We start from the raw sequence: 23,197 nt of genomic DNA, 5'->3' as shown, positions 1-23,197 counted from the left end.
AAAAAAAATTACAAGTGAGATAATTACACAGAAGAAGAGAAGCACAGCCAGGAACTTCTGGTACAATGCATCTCTTGTACAATACTTTAACCTGTTCCAAAAATAATAGTCCAAAATCTGTGTAGTCCTTTTTACAATCTTTTAACTGAGTTTCTGATGAAACATAATTGAACTTTCGTGGAGCCTCTCTTTGCAGCTTCAATGTGGAAATAGGTGTTCAAAGTAGGGAGGTCAAGTCTTCAGGGAAACCCTCAGCTCTTGTACCTTTCTGGGACTTCAAAATACAGGTTTCAGTACCTAAAATTAAAGATGTACAAAGTACTGGCGGGCATACTAAAGAATGATCTGACACCATGCATATCGGAATTTGGACTACAGAATTGCATCCTTGATGGTTCCGCCATTTAGAGATAAAGTTTTGCTGTCTCTCTTATTTTACAAGCTAGAATACATTAATCTTTCAAATATATGAGGTAATTTCTGATGCCGTTGTGGATACAGACAATTACGTCACTGAAGAGAGCTGGCTAGGCCAGATGCATCCATGTTCCGTGCCCTTCTGAAATGTGGCTATATCTAGATATATTCAAATATTGTATATTGCTTTTGACAGCAAGTCAGAATAGTCTGTTTCAACCACAACTAATTAGTCAATTTTAAATTCATATTATTCAATCTATCTAAAATACTAACAAAATTTATCGACACCAAAAATATTCCTGTTTGAAGTACAATGCAGCTTTAATTCTGTCACATTATAGTCCGCTGTTGTCTTCTAAACTGTGCAGCCAGTGCAGTAGTTTGAGAAAACAATGTTTTTGTTATGCGTTAACATTTTTGCCAAAATACAGAAAATGAATGCTACAAGCAGATTTTTTTTATAATCTCCATATGGTTATATACTGGATCTAGTGCCCTGAAAGCTGTTTAAAATCCTTTGGCGAATAATATTTATCAAGGACACGTTCTGTTTCAAAAATAGGTTCCATTGTGCTTTTATGCTTTTGGTTTCTATTTTACTAACCAAGGTGATTCTGTGTTGTAATAGATTTAATACTTGTAGGTAAGCTGTGGCTGAGTAAAAGAACAGAACTCTAGTTCCATTGGAAGAAAAGTGCAACTTAGCTGAAACAATGGCAGTCTGTTTGTGATCCAAATGAGTGTAGCAGTTGAGTGGCAGAGTCTAGGTTTGTGCGCACATTTTCTGAATCCTGAAAGGTGTTAACAGAAGTTAACTAATTCCCTATAGTGAGATACAGAAAATCTTCAGGTTAGCCATCTTGGGCTGTCCATAAGGACGTCTAAGTTGCCAACTAAATAGTGGGATTGAAAGTGCAGGCCCTTTGCCCATCCTTGTTGAATAGTAGAAGGGGACCAAAAACGTGCATATGGGTCAAAAATGTTATCTTGAAGGTTAGAATTCATGGCTTCTGTATAAAGAAGGGTATTAATTTAAACCAAATAAATTGTTAGAAAGGATCTTGAACTAGCTTCAGCTTATATTCTCAGTGTTTGTTGATAGATGTGGCTGTGGAATAATGCTTGTTGCCTTTCAGTTCTTGATTTTTTTGTTCCTTTCCTGCTTTTATTATAGGAAGCAAAGCCGGTCATATTAGAACCCTCTTCAATAATGAATTTAGTGAAAAGCCAGCACCTACTGAACACTGTGGATCAGGGTGAAGATAAGCCTGGAATGCAGAATTCCTTCAGTTCTGTAGATGAAAAATGTTTCGACAACATATCAATTGCATCTGAAGCATCTGAGAGCACTGGCACTGGTAAGGTGATTTTTTTTTTTAGGTTGTGCAATACAGATCTTTTGAAACCTTTTGGTCTTGTTAATTTTACTGCACACATTGGAACTAGGTGCAAGTGTCAAATTCCCTTTGGATGTAAAATTTATACAATAAATGGACTGAACTAAACAACTGACAAACTAGCAAGTGTATTAAGATGTCTGATCCAAGTTGTATAAATATCGAGCCCAGTGTGAACGTAACCTGCTACATTATTTATGGTTCTGGTCAGATTCCTGTTGTAAAGAAAAAACTGATAATTGTGCTTAAAATAGCAATGTACCATTAAGGACCTCTGCATGTGCATAATTTTGAATATCTGGTGGTGTAGTAATTGGGCTGACCAATTAGCTCCACTTCATGGAGTTTTAAGGACCACTGAGTAAGATCATACTAAATGGAAGAGAGATTGTTGTGGCAGGAAGCAAAAGACTTTTGGAGCACAGCATGTTTTGAGAGAGTAGATGAAGACTGGAAATTAACCGCAGCTTTCAAAAAGGGAAAGATGGGTGTAACTGTGTGAATGAATGTGGATGTCTTTGATGGGTTGGGATTTAATGTTTCAGCTTGTTAGCATCTCTGGTGTTCTCAATTGATTTCTTCTCAGCTCAGTCTATATTTGTAATAGCAGAAGTGCCAAGAAAAATTGCATTCAGTGGGTCCAGAGTCTAGAACTGTGTTGTTATAAACAATGCAGTTGGGTGTGGATGAAGGTATATGCGAACAAATCACATTCATTATCCTCGAAGCCCTGATTGCAGCAGAAGCCTGATGAAAGCATGACATTTTTATCTTTCCAATTTAAGGAGGCTGTATTGGTATTTAGTTCAAGGATTTTGATAGATTATAAGAAAATCAAAACTCTACCATTTTTTAGTAAAAGAGTACGTTTTGCATTCCAAAGCAGATTAAAATCTGAAGGTAATTTAAGGATAATGTTTCCTTTTCCTTTATTTCAGGTTTATACCAGTCTAGTCCACCTGGTACTGATGCTTGCTTTGCTAGACAGCACAACAATTCGGACAATAATGGTCAATGTTTCCTGGGTGCCAATGGGAACATTTTAGCACAACTCGGTCTGCAGAAACCAGGAGCTATTGATAACCAGTTACTTGTAATGCAAGGGTCTGTGAAGGTATGGATACAGTGCCTCCAAAGATAGAAAGTCCTTACATTTACTATGATGAGCTTTTCAGTTTTCAGAATGTTAAGTTTAATGTCATATAACTTGTGCCAAACATGTAAACTTTCAGACTAAATATTTCAGAGTATATATTAGGCCCATGATTCTTGGTGATTGGTTTTCAACTATGATGGATGTTCCACAAAATGTTCTGAGATCAAGTAATTTTGACAGCTCAATATCATGTTCACTCGTGTAAACATTAGCAAAACAATAACCAACCAGTCCTATTCATATGAGATTTAAATGAGTGAAGATGTAAAGTACAGCAAGGCCTAGGGGTAAACAAACATGCTTCTGATCTGACATTTCACATGACTCCAGCTCTTGCTTCATTCCAGTCAAGTCACATCTTTGTATTTGCCAAAAGGAAGCCGCATGGAGATATTGATAAGATGGTGGAATGAGCAAAAAGATGGCAGATGGAATTCAGTGTCAGTAAATATGCGGTGGTTTAAAAGATTTTAAACAGTTTTGGTTAAAAAAAAAAAAAAGTGTGTGTGTGTATATATATATATGTGTGTGTGTATATATATATTTTTCATAATTATACTATGAATGGCGGCAAGCTGGGTGATGTGCAAGAGCAGCAGGATTTGGGGGTTCATGTTCATAAGACCTTAAAGTAGTACCTCAAGTGGATAAGGACATAAAAGAAGCTAAGAGAATACTAGGTGGAATGCACGACCAGGATTAGTGATTAAAGCAGAGCCCATGTTGGCATTTAAGAATAGGTTAGATAGGGCAGACATTAGGATGACTGCTTGTGTGGAGGATAAACACCACGGAAACAAGTGTTATAAATTTGATATTATTCTATGGTGACTGACTTTCAGAGGTACTTCACATTTCCATACCTAGAACAAGTATGGCCTTAATTTCAGAGTGGGCACCACTTGGATATTTATCTGCAGTATTTTACCTCTTACGGTAGAAACAAAATCTTTATTTTAAAAAAATCCTTTTGCCCCAAGTATTGCCCTTGGATTGATTTGATTGTAAACATAATTCTTTTTGAAAATAATGGAAATAACTGATGGTGTCACCCATCAAAATTAAATTTGTTGCTTCAGCAATTTAAAACTAAACTTAAACCAGATTTTAATTGAGCTTCATAAGAGTTTTCGCCACATCATACTCTGCAGCCTTTGACACTGTTGACCAAACCATCCTCCGCCAACTCCTCTTCTCAGTTGTCCAGCTGGGTGGGACTGCCCTCACCTGGTTCCTTTCCTATCTCTCCAGTCATAGCCAGAGGATAGCTTCTCTTCCCACTCCTGCATCATTACCTTATGCCCCCTAAGGATCAATCCTTGGCCCCCCTCCTATTTCTTATCTACATGCTGCCCCTCAGTGACATCATCTTGAAACCACATCAGGCTCCACATATATGCAGACGACCCCCAGCTCTACCTCACCACCACCTCTCTCAATCCCTCCACTGCCTCTGATTAGTCACGCTGATTGTCCTATATACGGTATTGGATGAGTAGAAATTTCCTACAACTAAATATTGTGAAGACCGAAGCCATTGCCTTTGGTCCCCGCCACAAATTTTGTTCCCTAGCCATTGACTCCATCCCTCTCTCTGGCCGCTGCCAGATGGTTTGTAACCTTACTGTCCAATTTGAGCTGAGCTTCTGACCCCATATCCACTCCATCACCAAGACCGCCTATTTCCACCAGCAAACTTCAATAGTGTTCCTCTTGTGCCTACATCCAAATTGCTTGTATCAATGGAAAACAAAAGAGCATCCAGCACAGAACATGGGGGGCACACCACTATCCACATTCTACCAATCCAGAAAGCATCCCTGTTTTGCTTTCTGGCCTCTAGCTATCCCTTTATATGTGTGGATAATGCAGTATTTTCCTGCAGACTTTCATGATCTTTGTTACAATTTGTCATACAACCTAATTTGGTGTCATCAACAGATTTTGATATTATTCCCACAGATCCTAAGTCGAGATCATTTATGCATGAACACCTGTGAAAAGCCACGGGTCCTATTTATTTAGGGTTACTCTATCATTTTATCATGTGTGTGAAAATGTCCACAATTGTTTTGTTTTTGTATATTTTGATAAATGGAGTTGTTTTTCTTGTAAAGGCTCCTACGTTAACTTTAGAGGGTGGACGCCTGAAACGGAATCCAGCTTTGGTTCGAGGCAAGGACTATGAGATTGTCCCAGAGCCTGTGTGGAGGGCATTGTATCATTGGTATGGGGCAAACCTGTCTCTACCAAGGCCTGTAAGTTATCTTTGCCGTAGAACTTATTTTCAGTGTTTTTACGTGTACTTGCAATTTTGTGGATTTTTTTCCAGAAAATTTGCAAGTATTTTAGAACATTTTATGGACATGTTAATTAAAAATGTGCTTGATTTGAAAAAAAAACTTTTAAAATAACCTGAACTTTTTATGAGCAATTAAAATAAATATTTATTTTGAAATGATTCATCACTATATCCCAAAATAAATGCAAAAGCAAAATACTGCAGATGCTGGAAATCTGAAATAACAACAGAAAATGCTGGAAATACTCAGCAGGCCAGGCAGCATCCGATGTGTATTTTTAACCCATTGAGTTATTTGTTTAGAATGGAACTGGTTGCAATCATTTAATACCAATCTAACAGAACACAAATGAGGAGATTTTTTTTTCTTTTATTTGGTCTTGGCGTGTGAGAAACTGGTAAGACAATATTGCCCGTTCCTAGTTACCCTGACAGCATTGCGAGTCAACCACTCTTGTGGGACTGGAGTCTCATGTAGGCCAGACCAGGTGGGGTTGGCAGGTCCCTTCCCTGAAGGATATTGGCAAACCAGTGGGGTTTTACAACAATCCTACGGCTTTTATGATTATTTTTTGAATTTCAGATTTGGATCACAATTTACCACGGTGGTATATAAACTCACAACTGGGTTGCTCGTCCAGTACCATAACCACCAGGCTACCATACTGTATTTTCCAAGCATGATAATGTACTTGGGAGTATACTGCACCAGTACATATTTCCGCAGATATTTCTGCTGTTGCTTGAGTGGATACTTACGAGAAGTCTGTGAAACTGTAGTACTGTACCTTAACTTCTAAACCCTCAACCTCTTTTTAATGATCTAGTCAGTCAGGGAATAATTTTCCACTTTCATCTTTAAAGCCTGTACTTTCATTTTTCCCTGAGGAAAATATGAGAAAGGGTAAATAAGTTTTTATTTGGTTACAGGAGTTGACCGAATTAGGATGTTAAACACACTGTTCTATTCTAAAATAATTCAGTCATATAACTGCAAAATTTTAGAATATCTGTCTGAATTTAATACTGATTAGTTTAATGTTAGAGAATTTAATAATTTGATGATGCATAATCACCAACTTAATGATTTTAAAAATTGAGCACTGTCGGAGTCCAAAACTGGCAATAATAGAAGTTTTCAGTTTTTGAGCAATGCAAGAACATTTTAATTTTTGTTCCTCTACGGTATTTTACTTTGCTTAACGACAAAGATGTCTGCAAATATCTAGAGTTTAGTATATTGAATTTTTATGCACCCTGTTATGCTGTCTTTTCATGAAGCAAATGATTTGTTATTGCTCCAATTCACGGCCTCTGGCACTTTTTATCCCAAATCTTGGTAATTGACAGCAAATCATGTTACACGTACCAAGTATAGAAATTTGAGAGGTTCTTTGTGGCATTTGCTGCAACTGTGTGATCAGAACAGTAACTAACTATAATCATTTTCATTTTTCTATCATCTTATTTAGGTCATTAAAAACACAACGAGTAATCAAGCAGAGTTGGAATTGTTTCCTCGCTACCTACTTTTCTTGCGTCAGCAACCAGCCACACGTACACAACAGTCCAACATCTGGGTGAATATGGGTATGATGAGCCTGAGAACATTTCCTCAACATGCACCTAGAGGTAATGCAAGACTGCAGCAAGAAAGGGGAGCCGTTAGCTCGCTAGTTGCTTAGTGCCAATTCCACCTGCATTATATTTTCAAACCTAGATTGTAGTTTCTCACTGAGGCTTTCTTAAAATCCAGGCAGCCAACTCGGGGCTGCTTGTTCAGGAAACACGCTAGAAATGACAAAGCTACTAACGCGTGTACTTTTCAGTTCTCCCCGAGTGAGATTTGTTTTTTACATAAAGCATCGTTTGTGTTTGGCCCACAAACTGAAGACCATGTGTTCACAAATTTAATCAATCATCTGAGAACCAGAGTACATAAACAGAACGGTCATTGTAACCAACATCATTTAATATATGTAACCCAATTGCATCATTAAGTGCGAAGTGGACAATCGATCAGGAAAAAAATGATCAAATTACGTTGATTATACAATACAGAAATCTGGCCGCATTTACAGTGCTTTTAAGTACTCTTGAGTGGACCTAGTGCTTTGTGTGTTTGTTTCTATCCCTGAACAATGATTTTGAGAGGCCTCATATGATAACCTTCCAAGATTTACCCCACAGTGATTTTTATGAAATTGAACTCTGGATTAAATTTACCAATCTACTTTCTTGCTGTAATCTTACATCTGTGCCTCTTAATTAGTGATGTAACTGATTGATTTTTTCGTGTGCACCAGCTTTCACCCGCAGTGTCCTAGCTGTAGGCTTTTGTCATTTACATGCTCAAAAATTCCCCACACACACAATTATATTATTAAACAATCAAATTCTTTGCAAATTAACATTTTAGCCTCTACTGTGTTCTTTTGAAGGAATTAATTTACAATCATGTTTAACTTTGGAAATTTAGCTACTCTTTGTGGAAAAAAGAATGGTCATGTACATTTTTTAAATTTATTTTAATTTTACTTTGTCCTCTTCCTCACTGCCCCAGTTCATCGTGCTCGGGTCTCAACCCTGCTATTCAACTGACCTTGTGTAAGGTTTTGAGGGGTGTGCAGATTTCCCCATCCTCCCTTTGGTGAAGAGCTTTGCCAATACTCAATGCCATTCTCTGATGATCTGACTGAGATTGGACCTTTCTACATAAAGAATTATCAGTGTAAACCCACATCATTTTATTATGTGATGGAACACGTTAGTTTACTAATCCATTATGCCATTGGTTAAGTAGTTTTTGACCTTAAAATTGAGTTCATGCTAGAACACCAAAGCTGCAGTGTTAAAGGAGACTAATTTAGATTCCTGTTTGCAAATAGAAAATTCTAACCTTGTGTACATGTGTTTAACTGTCTTCAAACATCACAATTTGATTTAAAAGTACAGTAATAAGATGCTATGCTTAAACTGGTTTTTCCATAAAATCTACTGTCCTGCAGAAATGTCTTTCTTGTAATACAACAATTTTGTTTTAGCTATTTTTTATTAGCAATTGCATTGATTTACAAACCAATCAGAATCCTGTGACAGTTGAATCATCTGCTTTCTGATTGAATTGAAATTGCTATATTAAATCATTCTTCTATTCTGTGTTTCTATGGAACAGAATCAATATACTGTAATGGACATTTAATTATCAATATATACATTAGATGGTTTTATATTTTTGGTGACTTAGAAATGAGAGATCATAACTATTAATGGACTGCAACAAATGCATGGGGCTTATTTGATATTCTGCTTGATAACTGAATACTATACAGGAATTAGAACAAAATGTCTAAACAGTAATGGTAGTGAGTAGCCTTATTGTTGCAGTTCTTTACTTCCCAACCAGACTGTAGTTGGCTGTAGTTGAAATGGGTTTTTATCTATTTTAAGTCTGGATAGTAGTTAAAGCTCATAATGGCAGTGTGTGTTTAGGAAGACTGGCCTTTTCTACTTTATCTTATCAGCATAACTTTTAGTGGCATCTAGCAAAGTGTCATTTCCAATGATCATGGAGAAGTAGATGCCCTTGTGCAGTCTAGGATAGCATTAGCTTGTTTAATTATTTTATATCGTGGCTTGTATGTTTTCATCTTAAAGTACTTGTTGTGAATTTAGGAAATGTCCCTTCACCATCCTCTCCAATGAAACGAGTGCTAGCTTACACTGGCTGCTTCAGCCGTGTGCAAACAATAAAAGATATACACGAATACTTATCTCAGCGGCTTCGAATAAAGGAGGAAGACATGCGACTGTGGCTGTACAACAGTGAGGTAAAGGAATACTTGTAATATTTGGTCCTTGGATTGCATTGTGTTGGGATGATCATACTATATAACATATTTTTGTTTTGTAGAACTACCTTGCACTACTGGATGATGAGGATCACACATTAGAAGATTTAAAAATTCTAGACGAGCAGCACTTGGTGATTGAAGGTAAAGACGATGTTTTTCAACAACAGCACAAAAGATCATTGAAATTAACTGATGCAGTTGATAATCCAGGGTCCAAATAACTTTTTCCTTGGTGAATTATGGTTAAAGTCATGGGAGCCATTCAGTTCTTCAAGTCTCCTTAGCTTACTACATGGTAAAATAGTTTTAAAATGTGTTTTCGGCCTTAGAGACAGAAAATGTTTCATCCAGCTGACCATTTCTACATAATAACATTATTAGGTTAATGATATTTAAAGTATAGTGGTCATTAATATTTTGGTTGCCTGGGACTACTAAAGTTACTGCAAATCCTATTCCCTCACCGATACCTTAAGTGAAACATTTAGACCACGTCCCCCATGATTCGGAGTTTGAGGATCTAAAGTTTGCTCAGCGAATGTGAATAAAAAGCTTGCTAAGAAGCTAAGCTAAAGTTCTAAGCTATAAATGCTTTGGTATTTATCTTTAAATGCTCCAGTTAAAGGAATTTGACAAAGAATGATCAGTAGAACCCTTTTTTTGAGTTATGTATATCAGTATTTTTCAGCATGTTGGGTTAGAAACGAAGTTGAAACTTAACTGTTTCATGTAGCATTTTAAGTCCTTAACTAGTCTGTCAGGGTGGTTGCAGCCATTATATTCAAGCTACATTCATTGATGGAGTATTTTGGCCTTGAAAATTACACTGTCCAGCCCTTCTGCAACTTTGAGTGATGAGCCAAGTACAGATCAGCTTTTTATAGTAGTGATGTATTGTTATCCCCCCCATTTCCCTCAGCAAGTTGTATTTTTTTCTGCTTTTCATTTCTTGGCCAATAAGCTTGGAGGTACTGGATTCTTTGCACAAGGATTTTTTTGTTCTCTGGAGTTTTCCTTGTTGGGTTTTCAAATGCATTATTAGTTAAATAATATACATAGGGCATACTATTCCTCTCTGAAATGCAATGAAATCAAACCTTGTATCACTGCCGAACGAATCATGTGGCACAGCAATGTTTCAGATCAAATTACATGATTCGATCACGAGTCTGTGGTCTGCTGTTACATAAGCATCGCTGATATAAAAAAAATACTAAATTCCAAAGATAGAACAAATACCTGTATAATTGGGTAACACATTGGCTGGAATAGGTTTTAAAAGGCATCATCTGAATCCTTTGTGTTGCAGCCTTGCAGAATACTCCAGCCTTTCTGTCACCCTACATATGCAGTTCACAATAGTCTAATTAGCCCACATTTTCTTCACTGGACATGCATTTTCAAACAGTCACAGACACAATCATACTTTTCATGATTATTCCATTTACCATGCTGTTGAAGCTGTCAGAATAACTTTGCAGTTCATAGTAAAATATAAATCACTAGGAACCAAGTCTCAAAACCTTATCTAAATAAGAGCTGCTACAGAAAAAAAGATCAAGGCCCATCTAGTTTGCTTTCTACCGTCCTGGTAGTCACATGATACAGCAATAATGGAGTTGTTGACTAATCATAGCAATCAATCTCTATCAATTAGTCTACAAAAGAACCAGGCACGAGGCGAGGAAAACACCCAGTGGTGGAAAGTTTTGGGAACCATGGGTCCAAAGTCACCTGCTTCTCCTAAGCATGCTACACTTGCTAATTAAATATTTGAAAGTCATTTAGTGCTGACATTTTGCACTTAACCAAGTCAAACATTTTTGACTAAAAGCCTGAGAATTTACTCCCAACCTTAACCAATGAATTTTATGCTACATACTGACATATCTTGGCCTCCACGAGTATGAATACACCCATTTTACAGCCTATAATCAGATCGAACCTCATTCCCTTTCTGCAGTTGCATATATTGAATTAGCTGACCGTCCATTTAATGGGTCATTTGGGAACATTCCTACCACAGTCAGAAATTTTCAATTCCACAATTAGTATGGGCTGTAGCAAATTACTTTTTTTCCTCAGTGTTTAATCTCCATAAGTGTTTAATTTAGTGGTGCATTTCCAAAAATATGAACTAACCCAAATACTGAGGACGTTTTTTAGTTTGTTCTCGTGATATGACTGACGCTGACAACACAGCATTTATTGACCATCCCTAGTTTCCCTAAGAAGGTAGTGGTGGGTTTTTTCCATGAATCACAGCAGTCCTGTGCTGGTGGTGTTCCCTCGATGGTAGTAGGGAGTTCCAGGATATTTGAATCCGCAATGAAGGAGAGACATTTGTCAGCAGAATGACAAAATATTCCAAATGGAGCAGCGTACATTATTTGTTTCTAACTTGCGCGATACATGGTCGCATCTGTATATTTTGGGTGGAGAGTTAGCATAATTAAAACTACTAATGTTTTTATTTTGGTGCAGTTGTATTAGGTATAGTGTGGCAGAGTTCAGAATCTAAAAAAGGCTCATGAGCAGTAATTTGCAAGGTTTGGAAAGTGCACATAATTCATTTAAAATGAATTTAAAAAGAGAAATATTTTATTCAGTTTTATTCCCAGATCACCACTATTAAATGCCTTTATTTAGCATACAAAATTAAAACCCTTGGACAAGGGTAGTACATTTGATATCAAGACCCTCCCACCTTGAGTTTTGAAAAAAGCTGCCTGTAGCATGTTTGAATTTCAGTGTACTGAGCCACAGATTGGTAGATGTTAGTTCAAGCCTGCGTATCAGGAGTAGTGAATTCCTGACCTGAGCTGTGTATCTGTGGAGAGGCATCAAGTGATGGCTAGATACTTCCCCACATGGAGGAATGAAAGAATTAGAGGATCAGTTATTCCAGGCTGTTTAACACACTCCTTCCCCCCCCCCCTCCCCAGCAGCCAGCTAAACAGCAATAAAAGCCAAGGAACAAGAATTGAGCCTATCCTCTCTCGTTAGCAAAGTTATGTGCATGGAGAGAGATTAAAAATTAAAAATGAATTGCAAAACATCATAAATTCTAAATATTTTGTCAAAACAGACTTTCTAGTTACCTAAGTTGCGAGCATTGTTACAGTACTGTCAGCCTGATATCCTGCATTTCTTATAATAGTTCGCAACAAAGATATGAGTTGGCCGGAGGAGATGTCATTCATTGCAAACAGTAGCAAAATGGACAGACACAAGGGTAGGTACAAACATAGAATTTTAGCTTTTAAGTATAGGTGATCTGATTTATTCCACGTTGTGGGGTCATTGAGCAAATTGAAGTAGATTTTCACAGTTCAACATATTTACTTGAATTACTGAAACATTAGCAAACCACAATCTACAGTATTGCTTTGATAATTTATTTTAGACGAATTATAATAATTGAAAGCCTTCTTTAGGATGAAACCAAGGATTTTAAAAATATTTTAGATATGTGAACAATATGAATAGGAAAATAAACTTTACAAACTGCTTTAAGATGCCTCATTTTAAATTTTGGATCTTTTCTTACTCCCATGGGGAAAATTCTAATTTCTCATTGCAATTGTATATTTCATTCAGTTAAATACAAGTCATCTGAATATGGATTCACATGTATAAAGATTTAAACTCACTCTCTTTGCTGTTGACCCCACAATTATATTTTTTCCATCACTAATATTTATTCTAATATGTAGAAAGATATAGCTCAGTGAGGATGGGTTCATATAGATGCAAAAATGAGCTGTTGTAGTTGGAACATGAAATATGTACGACACAATTTCATCATGTGTGATGCATATACTCGAGCATCTCCTTCACAAAAAGAACTGGAGATTATTTGAATACAGTGATTCTTTCATACGTGTGAAAGAGCCATAATTCTTATCTATCTCGGGGTGGAAATGAGTTCACAAAGATCTTTTGCTCAGTATAAAACCTTAAGTGATCCAGGTTCCTCGAAAGAGTTTTTGGGAATCTTTGTTCAGGTGCACCGAATGCTAGTAGGTGGTACACCCGCGAGATGAACTGTTTTCTTTTTGTCTGCAATGCTACATTTTGTGATGCACCTTTTCATAAAAGAATTAAGATTAGGATTCCCAACACAAATTATTCTCTTCCCCCCCACCCCCCCCCCCCCCCACCACTTTGATATAATGTTTTATGAGAGTGGTCAAAACAGACCTTGCAGGATTGTCAACCGAATGCAGTTACATCTCAGTAGGCCAATAGCATATTGGAAGCCATCAGTATATTCTGTTTAATCTCAAATCTTCTCTGGTGTGGGGATTCTACCATCTCCACCTGCTTGTACTTGCAACTTCTGTTGATCAATTATCTGTACATCCTTTTGGCAGATATATTACATGTGCACTATCAACTTTTGACTATTTCCTCATGTTTATTCTTTGTTTTCGTGTTGTTTCCTCCAGCTTCATAAATCACATTGTAATTAACTACAATACTGTTTTTGTTCTAGTTCCAACTGAAAAGGGTGCTACAGGGTTAAGTAACCTGGGAAACACATGTTTTATGAATTCTAGTATCCAGTGTGTCAGTAACACACAGCCACTCACCCGGTACTTCATCTCAGGGAGACATCTTTATGAACTCAACAGGTAAGGGTTTTAATTCAGTCTATTTGTGCAAAATGAAATGCTAAGGTTACCTTTTCCTTTTGTTCATTTCAGTCTCAAAATAGTTTTTGGAATTCAGTTCTGATTAGTACAAGAAAATAGCAGCTGTTTCTTCACCACGTGCAATTTGATAAGCTGGCGCTATTAAACCAAAATATTCCATAATTGTGAGAGAGTTGGAATCACACTAGATTTGTTTTATCCTTAGTTCATTTCATTAGAAACTGAAGCTGTTCGGGTATGTAGGAAGTAATTTGATTCTATTGAATTTATACCCAAGCTGAAGAAATGCCACAGGATTTTTTATTCACTCTTGGGGTGTGGGCGTTGCTGGCAAGGCTGGCATTTACTGCCCATCCCTAATTGCCACAACCGAGTGGCTTGCTTGGCCACTTTAGAAAGCTCTTAAGAGTCCACCATGTTGGACTAGATTCATATATAAGCCAAACTTGGTAAGAATGGCAGGTTTCTTTCCCTAAAGGACATTAGTGAACCAGTTGGGTTTTTACAACAGTCTGGCAGCTTCACGATCACTTTTACTGATGACTGCTTTTATTTCCAGATTTTTTAAAAAACTGAATTCAAATTCACAAACTGCCTTGGTGGGATTTGACCTCACGGTTTCTGGCTTATTAGTCCATGTAACATAACCACTACACTATTGTAGTATAACAAATACTGCAAATAAAAAGGGAAGAAAACTGCAAATTGCTGTTTTTTTGAAATAAGAAAGGAAAACGCTAAGAATCCACAGCTGGCCCATCAGCATCTGTAAAAAGATGGGTTAACATTTTCGGTGTGGATGCTTTCTTAGAGTGGAAAACTGAAAGATATGCAAGCCCCTTAATAGGATTGAGCAAAAAAGAGGGAAGGGGAGAGACCACAGATATTCCACTCCTGAATGTTGGATTTTCTGTTTTTACAATACCGCATTGCAACTGATGTTTTCAAGGTTAAATTGTCTTCAGTTTGTGAATTTTCATTAACAATTCTGATGATTTCCTTCCCCCCACCCCTCATCCAAATTGTCCAAAAAGTGACTCTAATCTATGCGCACCCATGAAAGCACGGAACTGAAAATAATTTGATTTTTTTAAGAAATGTGAAATATCTTGTTTTATCTATAACCATCCTCATCTGTATCTGTCTTATGAAAGGAAATACTAAGTCAATCCAAAGTGCTCTTGCATACTGAATAACAGGTAATTATAGCGCAGCGTCGGAAGGCGATGGAAACCGCTGCTATTTTTTTGACTGTGGACTGGTGTGTCAGGAAGACCTAAAAATGGGAATTTTCAAAACAAGGTTAACAAATGCCCTTTTTAAAAAAAAAAAAAAAAAAAGTAAATTGCACATTTAAATTTTCATTTTAGAAGAATAGTATGAATTGGTAACATTTGAGCATAATTTAATATTTAAACTTGTGGGCCTCCTGTGGAAAATGCAGCAGTATGTACTTGTGATTTTTTTCCCATATAATTTAACATGAATCAGATTGGCTTCATCGATGATTGTCATGATTTGGCAATATGGTAGGGTATATTTTGCATTGAATCACTTCATTCTGCACTGGGAATCGAGAGTAATTATTAGCAGCTGTCCTTTTTTCGCACTATGTATTTCAGAATCTGCCAGGGTTGTGAGTTGTTGCATGCAAATCTTCTTGTGTAGCTGATGTATATTAACAATTACTGTGCCGTTATTTGTGCACATACATTTGTTCTTCCATTTGGTTAAACATATACCTTGTCATCAGTATTTTATCTGTAGGAGGCAAAAGTGATCATCTGTGACAACTAAAAAAAAACTGTATATCATAAAATACTTAGCAGTAGATTTTCTTTTACTATCTTTGGAATAGAGATATTAATCATTACATTTATTAGAAAGGGCTGATTCCGTGATTACTGCAAATGATTCTAAAGAATTCCATTAAAAAATGATTTATATTTTTAACTTTGGTTTCTTGACAGTTATTGCATAAAGATATAAATATTATCTAATTCATTAGCACACCTCTTAAACATGTGTTATAAAAAGCAAACTATGGCATTTTGTTGGCTTTTAATATTTCTTTTCAAATTGTTCCATTTTATTTCATTTTATATACTTAAATGTTCTTAATTCCAGCATCCTCCACATACTGCAGAACAAAACCAGGTTACCAACATTGAAAATCACAAGGATTCAATTGTTCAAACAGTCAGAATGTCAGCTGTGTGACTTTTCCTTGCCATGTCATACAAAGAACCCTCTCTGGACTGCTATATAATTTCTCTTCCTCACCCCACCCCCTTTCCACCCTGATTGTCAGTAGAGCTATCTCCACTGTTCCTGAGTTGTCAATCAACCATACATGATGAAGTCTAATGATAAGCCAGTCCATAGAGATATTCTAAGGATTTTTGTAAGATGGTGTCAGACTTCACTTAAAGCAAACGATTACTTACTTTTTTATCTGTTTTCATACGCATAAGGGAACCTACATTCTAGCTCTTGCGTGATGTCAAATGGCTCTTGCCCCATTATGTGGACAGAATTGAATCTATTTCTAAGACCTGGAAAACTTCTGTGTTTTATGGAACATGTACTCCTGGAGCTGCTATCTCCAAAGTAAAATTAACTAACTGGCTTGCTGACCTATTCTTGTCCTTTTATACACACCTACATCTGAAAGGTGGAAAACCCTTCAGGCAAGATATAAAGTCATGTCATTTGATTTAACACTACATCTTTGACTAATCTGAGAAAGGTAACCTAAATTGTCACACCTCTTATGCTTTCGCCAACAGTTACTGTTTAGGTTTAACAGGTACAGTTGATCTGGAGCTTGGCGCATCTGTTCTCACTGCAGTGAGCAGGTTCACCCTCTCAATATTAGGTTAGCCTTTTATAGTATCTAAAGGTTGCTGGAATGAAAAAGGTAGAATACCTACATTATAGGATCAGCTACATTCTTCAAATGGAAACATCCTCCCATGTACCTAGACCCCTTCAGGCAAGTTCTCTGGTCCCTTTCTTATTAGGCATTCAGAGTTTATTGTAAAGCTGAATCATACAACTAATACACCTGGTATTTGTACTGCCTCCTTTGGTTAAAAGTGCCTTAATACAGCTCAGGAAGGGAAGGTCATGGCACTCCTAATGCAAACGATGTCTTTAAGGGGCTAAATCCTTGTGACTTCCGGTTGGAACCTGCAGTAAGTGGAGAATGTTTCATTCAGACAGTGAAGGATACCTTACAAGGTAATCTATATTTTTTGTGTTGTAACCTCAGAGGAGTGTATTTTCCTGCACCTGTAAACTTGAACGTTAACAGTCATTATAAACCAAATTATAAACTGTAATTGTACGCCACAGTGTATAAAAGCTTCTTCATAAGTGCTGTAAATTAATAGTTGACCAAGTTGGGCTTTTTTGAGGCTTATCCAGCTTTGTAACTTTGTCTCAAGTAGTTAAGTAAGTTGTATTTATTAAGTTATCTGAACAAAGACATCAGGGCTGACACAAGATCTAGCTAATTTTTCTTCTAAATTAGATAAGGTGTTGAGACACTCGAGTCGTTCAACTTAAACCATGAAAATTACTCCAAAGTTAATTGTGTTTATTGTAATTTGCTGCAAAATATCTCTTCAAGCTGTCATTGACACCGATATTTTGCCTGCTAATAAGCATTTTTAGCAGCATGAATGAGTTTTGTAATATGCACTATTAAAATCCATGATATTTTGTCACTCATGATGCACAACTCAACTGAGATTATACCTACATAGCATGTTAGCTAAAATTAAAATGAAGATGTGGCAAGATGGTTATATTGCATATAATGCTCTTGTTTTAAATCTTTCCAAGTAACGAATGTGGTTGTCCGAACATCTAAATCTCAAGGAGAAATATACTGACCCAGATACAATTGCTGTTTATATGTTACAGTTTAAATTATTTTCAAAAATTCCAGTGTCGAATAAACTGGTTATCAAAAGGTTAAATGCTGCTCACTGTTGTCTGTGGATATTCAAATTAGTCAATAATATATATATATATCTGTTATATCTCCATCTGTGCTGCAGTCCCACACTACCTAATTTTGGTTGGAGAGGGGAAGACCATTTGGATTGCAGTTCTTCTCTTTGCCACTGCTGTTGTGCTGCATCAGGATGGCTGAGAAACCCTTGCTGTTTTCCTTTCTCAAAGATGAACTGCTTTGTAGCCCAGAGCAGATTCATCTAATACCCTGGCAGAAAGCCAGCAAAGCTTGGCTGGTAATGATAAGGAAGTTCCAATGTCAGTCAAGTTGGTTTCATGTTGCCAGATTCGTGGAACAGAACTCGATAACTAAAATCAGCAGACTACCATTTTTTTTTTTCAATACTGCCAAAGTATTAAATGAAAATAATATGGGGTGCCAACTGTATTCCAAACTAAATTTTAACCAGGTTAAATGCCTGTTTGGTTTATTACATTAGGCTCTTCAACTACCTTTTTAAGTGTATCCAACATCAATGAAATAATCTTCTGTCGATCAAAAATATGAATAATTGTCCCTAAAATAACCAGTGACTCCTGATTTTAGCGAGAGATGTTTTGATTTATACAGTCTAACATTTTCATAGCATAATGAATAGATAGCTTCAGGGTTGGTTTGACTGTCTGTGATTTAATGCAGGGCTAACCCATTAGGAATGAAAGGTCATATGGCCAAGTGCTATGGGGATCTTATCCAAGAATTGTGGAGTGGAACTCAGAAGAATATAGCACCACTTAAACTCAGGGTAAGCCAGCACATTAATTTAAAATATTTAACAGAATAAAATTCTTTGTATTGGCAGTACAATCTGTGTACATTTTGTATTTAGAAAAATGTTGCCTAAGCAAAAGTAGCTTCTTATTATGGAATCGATGAGAAAATTTGCAATAAATCATTCTTGATATGTTTTTATTTATTTCATGCTACATTAAACATTGCTGTTAAATAATTCTGTACAGTCCAGTAAAATGAAATCTGATAGATGGCATGTTCTGACAGTGTGGCAGTGGTAAAAATCAACCATTGATTTTGCTTAGTTAGTAGATATGGCCTTGTTCTTACAAACCAGAAAGGTAAGTATTAAAACGGAAAGCATGAATGCAGAGGGCAATTTTTGGAGGGGGGAAGGGAGAGAGAACAGTGAGGGAAATTACTTTTCTTATAAACTGTAACTGCTAAATACCAATTTGATTTATATGTTTACTGAGTGCCACAATACTGATTTTCTTTTTCTCTTTGTTTATTTTAGTGGACAATAGCAAAATACGCTCCTAGATTTAATGGCTTTCAGCAGCAGGATTCCCAGGAGCTTCTAGCATTCTTGTTGGATGGTCTTCATGAAGACCTCAACAGAGTTCATGACAAGCCATATGTAGAACTGAAGGATAGCGATGGTCGTCCAGATTTTGAGGTTGCAGCAGAGGTCAGTAGCTCTTTGTTCAAAACATTTCATCTGAAATGTTGTAATTAAAAGGATATACTCTGATTATTATTTTGTGTTGATAGTCTCTTATGTAATTATTGGTTTGTATACAATGTGTTCTCTGAATACTAAACTGGAGATTGCCGGTTTGTTCTGCTGTGGTAATTCTGCACATTGTCTGCCTTTAAATGGGTAATTTCAAAACTTTGTTATTTCTATCCTTTTTTTCCCAATTTTTTTTTTTCCTTCCCTTTAAGTCAATTGGTCAAGATATCCAATAGAAAGCACCATTTTTCATTGATTTTTGAAAAATGGTCAGCAGAAACACTATCATTTTCATAATGGGAGCATTCTGCCTGAAATTATTTTTCACCATTCAAATCACAGACATGGACCTGGGCGTAGATTGGAATCACTGACAGTATTATGTAATTTGATGCATAATACTAGTTTTGTTGAGCAACAAAACCAGTTGTCCTGAGGACTGTTGGAGCCCTGCCTCAGGACTATACTGCACATTTAATTGGCTGAAACATTGTGTAATGTTATCAATCCAGGTTTCCTACCTTGTATATTCAGCAGGCAGATTTTTAATTGCTTACATCTTACCAAGCTACTGCAATAACTTAGCAAGACCAGTTTTTCAACCGTTATATCATTGACTTGTTATTTATTTTTAAATAGCTAAATTCATTTTTTTTTAAATTAAGGGGTGAAACATTGATATAAAATCTTACTGTTAGAGTATTGAAAGATTTAAAAAATGCAATATTAGTGATGTTTCTTCAATTCTGCTTTATAAATGGAAATTTTATAGAAATTAATTTTGATGCATGATATACAACTTTAAAGCTGTACATTTTAAAAGCTATAAAAGGTACTAACTACTTAGTTGGTCAAGCCATACATTGCCATCAAACTTTTATTTTCTTACTCTTCTAGGCATGGGAAAATCACTTGAGGAGAAATAAATCAATTGTGGTTGACCTGTTTCACGGACAGCTAAAATCACAAGTCAAATGTAAAACGTGTGGTCACATCAGTGTTCGATTTGATCCATTCAACTTCTTATCTTTGCCTCTGCCAATGGATAGCTATATGCACTTAGAAATCACAGGTTTGTCAGAATATAATGGCTGTCATTTTTTATTATTTCAGAGAAATTTGAAATTGGTAAAGAAATCCTTTTCAGCCATAAAGTGATGTTGCTATTGAATTCTTACAATCTGTACATTTATTTATGAATGCAGCTTTTGGGGGAAATCCATAATGTTGATATTTACAAGGCTACAAAGAGTACATCCTTGCTTATTCTCAAACACGAGCAATACTGAAAATAGTTCAACTTTTTGACTTGGAATAGTCCTCTTAAATTCCAGATGAAATGCCAGCCAGAGTACAAGTTGTGATATTCTGACTTCTGTCTTCCCTCCCCTACATCCCTCTGCTCTCAGAAATGAATGTATTTCTCTCTAATTTTGTCATTTCCTCTTTCCTATGTACTGTGTGCCTTCTCCCCATTAAAATCATACTATTTAGGGATGTTTGGATAGCTCAGTGGTTCAACACACTGTCCTTTCATAATGGAACCTGAGTTCACACCCAGCCAAGATTGATGGAATGAAAGTGCCCCTTCTCTGTTGGCTATAGAAATCCAATGTGAATTGAGTTTGGGCAGTCTCAACCCAGTTTCTATTGGATTTGGGGCTCACAGTACAAAACTGCCCACAATTTAGCATTAACATGTCGTTCTGGTGTTAAAGATGGCTGGTGTGTGAAATGGAAAAACACGCAGTGGTGTGCAATAAGGGGGTGTTCTTCTGAGGTTGGGTGTTGAGGCATTTTAGCACAGTATAAAGGAAGTTTTGCTTTGCATCTTCCTGTTTTATACATGATCTGAAGAGTGGTTTGTGCTGAAATGGAGTGATAAGTGTTTCATTCCGTAGTACCTTGATAAGCACATAAACTGACCCCAAAATGCATTCTTGGAATGTTTAATTTTTCTCCACTGTTTCTCATTGTTACTGTTTCTGACACACTCTTGATTTTTTTGTCCTGTTGCTTTTTTCAATCTCTCCCTCTTGTTTTTCAATGTCACTCTTTCCTCCTTAAAAGTGCCAGCTCCACATTTAAACTAACTTTATCCCAAGTCTTACCAACCAGCAATAGAGCACTGCTGTTCTTTCTTTACACACCAGGCTGTTTTTCAAATGTTTGCAAGACTTTGTCAGTCATTTTGCAAACCTATGTTATTTATATTTCAATTATACTACTTTACATCCTATTACTAAAGCAGAAAGCAGATGTTCTTCTCCCCGCACCCGCAGTATACAATAGCAGGATGGCCAGTTACATAATTATACATACCAGTGACTTAAAAGCAATTCTGAATTTTGCCCTTATGATAAGGGAATGGAATATTTTCATCACTCTGTTGGCCTCGAGCATTACTTTTTAAAGTTTAAATTCAGCAATAAATTTCTTGTGACTGAATATCATCACTTCTGTACTGATTATGTAATTTTTGTTCAAATATTTTGTTCAAGTATTTCTAATTTATTAGAACACAATTTCAGGATCATTTTTCAGTGACTTTAGTTTCAAAAATGTTCACCTGAACTTTGTTTTTTGAAAGAATGTTGTATTTTGAAATACTCTGGTGGCAGATAGCTGGTAAGAGGTAAACATGCTTTTTCTTTTGAATAAGACATTAGAGGATTGGTGCCCACAGAACTGATCCCCAGTAAAAAAAAAAAAAAATCTGTGCCTTCAGAAGAAAGGGGAAGTGAATTGGGGATGGAAAATGTTGAACTGTATTTTCACTATTTTCAAACCTTTTTGAGTACATGAAAGTTAGAAAAAGGGGTTATTACATAGAACATAGAATTTACAGCACAGAAACAGGCCATTCGGCCCAACAGGTCTTTGCTGGTGTTTGTGCTCTACACGAGCCTCCTCCCACCCCTCTTCATCTAACCCCATCAACATACCCTTCTATTCCTTGCTCCTTCACGTATTTATCTAGCTTCCCCTTAAATGCATCTATGCTATTCGCCTCAACTACTCCTTGTGATCGCAAGTTCCACATTCAGATTCACCTGACTAATGCTCATTCCCACAAATAAAAGACAATAAATCTATGTGGCTTTATATGTTCAGTTTGAGTTACCGCAGTGAGCTGATTGCACTTTTGACTCGAGTGAGAAGATTGTCAGTGCAAACCTCACTCCAGGACTCGAGCACATAATCTGCCAATATAACAGTGACTGCACTTCATTTGCTTAAATATTTTTGGATGTTCTGAGAATATGTTAAGCACAGATATAAATGTAGTTTTTTGCCTTAAAATGCAGCAATCCACATTCACACTGAGGTAGTGTAGGATTAAATATTACAACAAATTTAATAAACCATCCTGTTAAGACATTAGCGGTGCCTTGCATTTAAATGCATGTAGTCAGAAAATATTCATAAGGAATTTAATGTATAAAAGGAGTGCAATCTAGTAGTTTTCTGGTGAACATTAATGCCATCCAAATCAGGAGCTCGTGTGATTGCAACGAGTGACAGTACACTGTGCACAGCATCCATTTTAAAAGAAAAGAAATGCACCACACATTTATACTGATATTTATTTACCAAAATCAGCACCTTGTAATGATTTGCCACTTACTTATCAAAACTGATGCAGGGACTATGCTGCTAAAAGCTTGAACAATAAAAGTTGTGCTCATGTGAGAATATGAAATTTGTTCTGTTTTTCAGTTATCAAATTAGATGGTTCCACACCAGTCCGATATGGTTTACGATTGAACATGGATGAGAAATATACAGGTCTGAAAAAACAATTAAGTGATTTATGTGGACTGAAGTCAGAACAGATCTTGCTGGGAGAGGTTCATGGTTCTAACATAAAAGTGAGTGTGCTTTTTGCAGAAACAACTATACTATGGGGCAAAAAGA

General features: G+C 36.5%; 1 protein-coding gene across 2 annotated transcripts in view; it reads left to right on the top strand.

The window, feature by feature from the left end:
- usp32 (ubiquitin specific peptidase 32) overlaps positions 1–23,197 on the top strand; it is a 174,869-nt gene that overhangs the window by 135,649 nt on the left and 16,023 nt on the right. Inside the window, exons 13-24 of one of the 2 annotated variants that reach the window (XM_085964532.1) lie at positions 1,595–1,778; positions 2,756–2,931; positions 5,091–5,231; positions 6,748–6,865; positions 8,951–9,105; positions 9,189–9,270; positions 12,290–12,364; positions 13,628–13,766; positions 18,451–18,556; positions 19,061–19,234; positions 20,177–20,351; positions 23,000–23,151. In XM_085964532.1, coding sequence (XP_085820658.1) covers positions 1,595–1,778; positions 2,756–2,931; positions 5,091–5,231; positions 6,748–6,865; positions 8,951–9,105; positions 9,189–9,270; positions 12,290–12,364; positions 13,628–13,766; positions 18,451–18,556; positions 19,061–19,234; positions 20,177–20,351; positions 23,000–23,151 — 1,677 coding nt within the window. Of the gene's footprint in view, positions 1–1,594; positions 1,779–2,755; positions 2,932–5,090; positions 5,232–6,747; positions 6,908–8,950; positions 9,106–9,188; positions 9,271–12,289; positions 12,365–13,627; positions 13,767–18,450; positions 18,557–19,060; positions 19,235–20,176; positions 20,352–22,999; positions 23,152–23,197 lie in introns of both variants that reach the window. The other variant, XM_085964531.1, reaches the window with a different exon arrangement.

This window comes from Somniosus microcephalus, chromosome 22, assembly GCF_052327205.1.
Source record: "Somniosus microcephalus isolate GS21.2 chromosome 22, FLI_Smic_1.0, whole genome shotgun sequence".
Taxonomy (NCBI): domain Eukaryota; kingdom Metazoa; phylum Chordata; class Chondrichthyes; order Squaliformes; family Somniosidae; genus Somniosus; species Somniosus microcephalus.
Note: the sequence above shows the minus strand (reverse complement) of the source record. Positions and strands in the feature narration are given on the sequence as shown.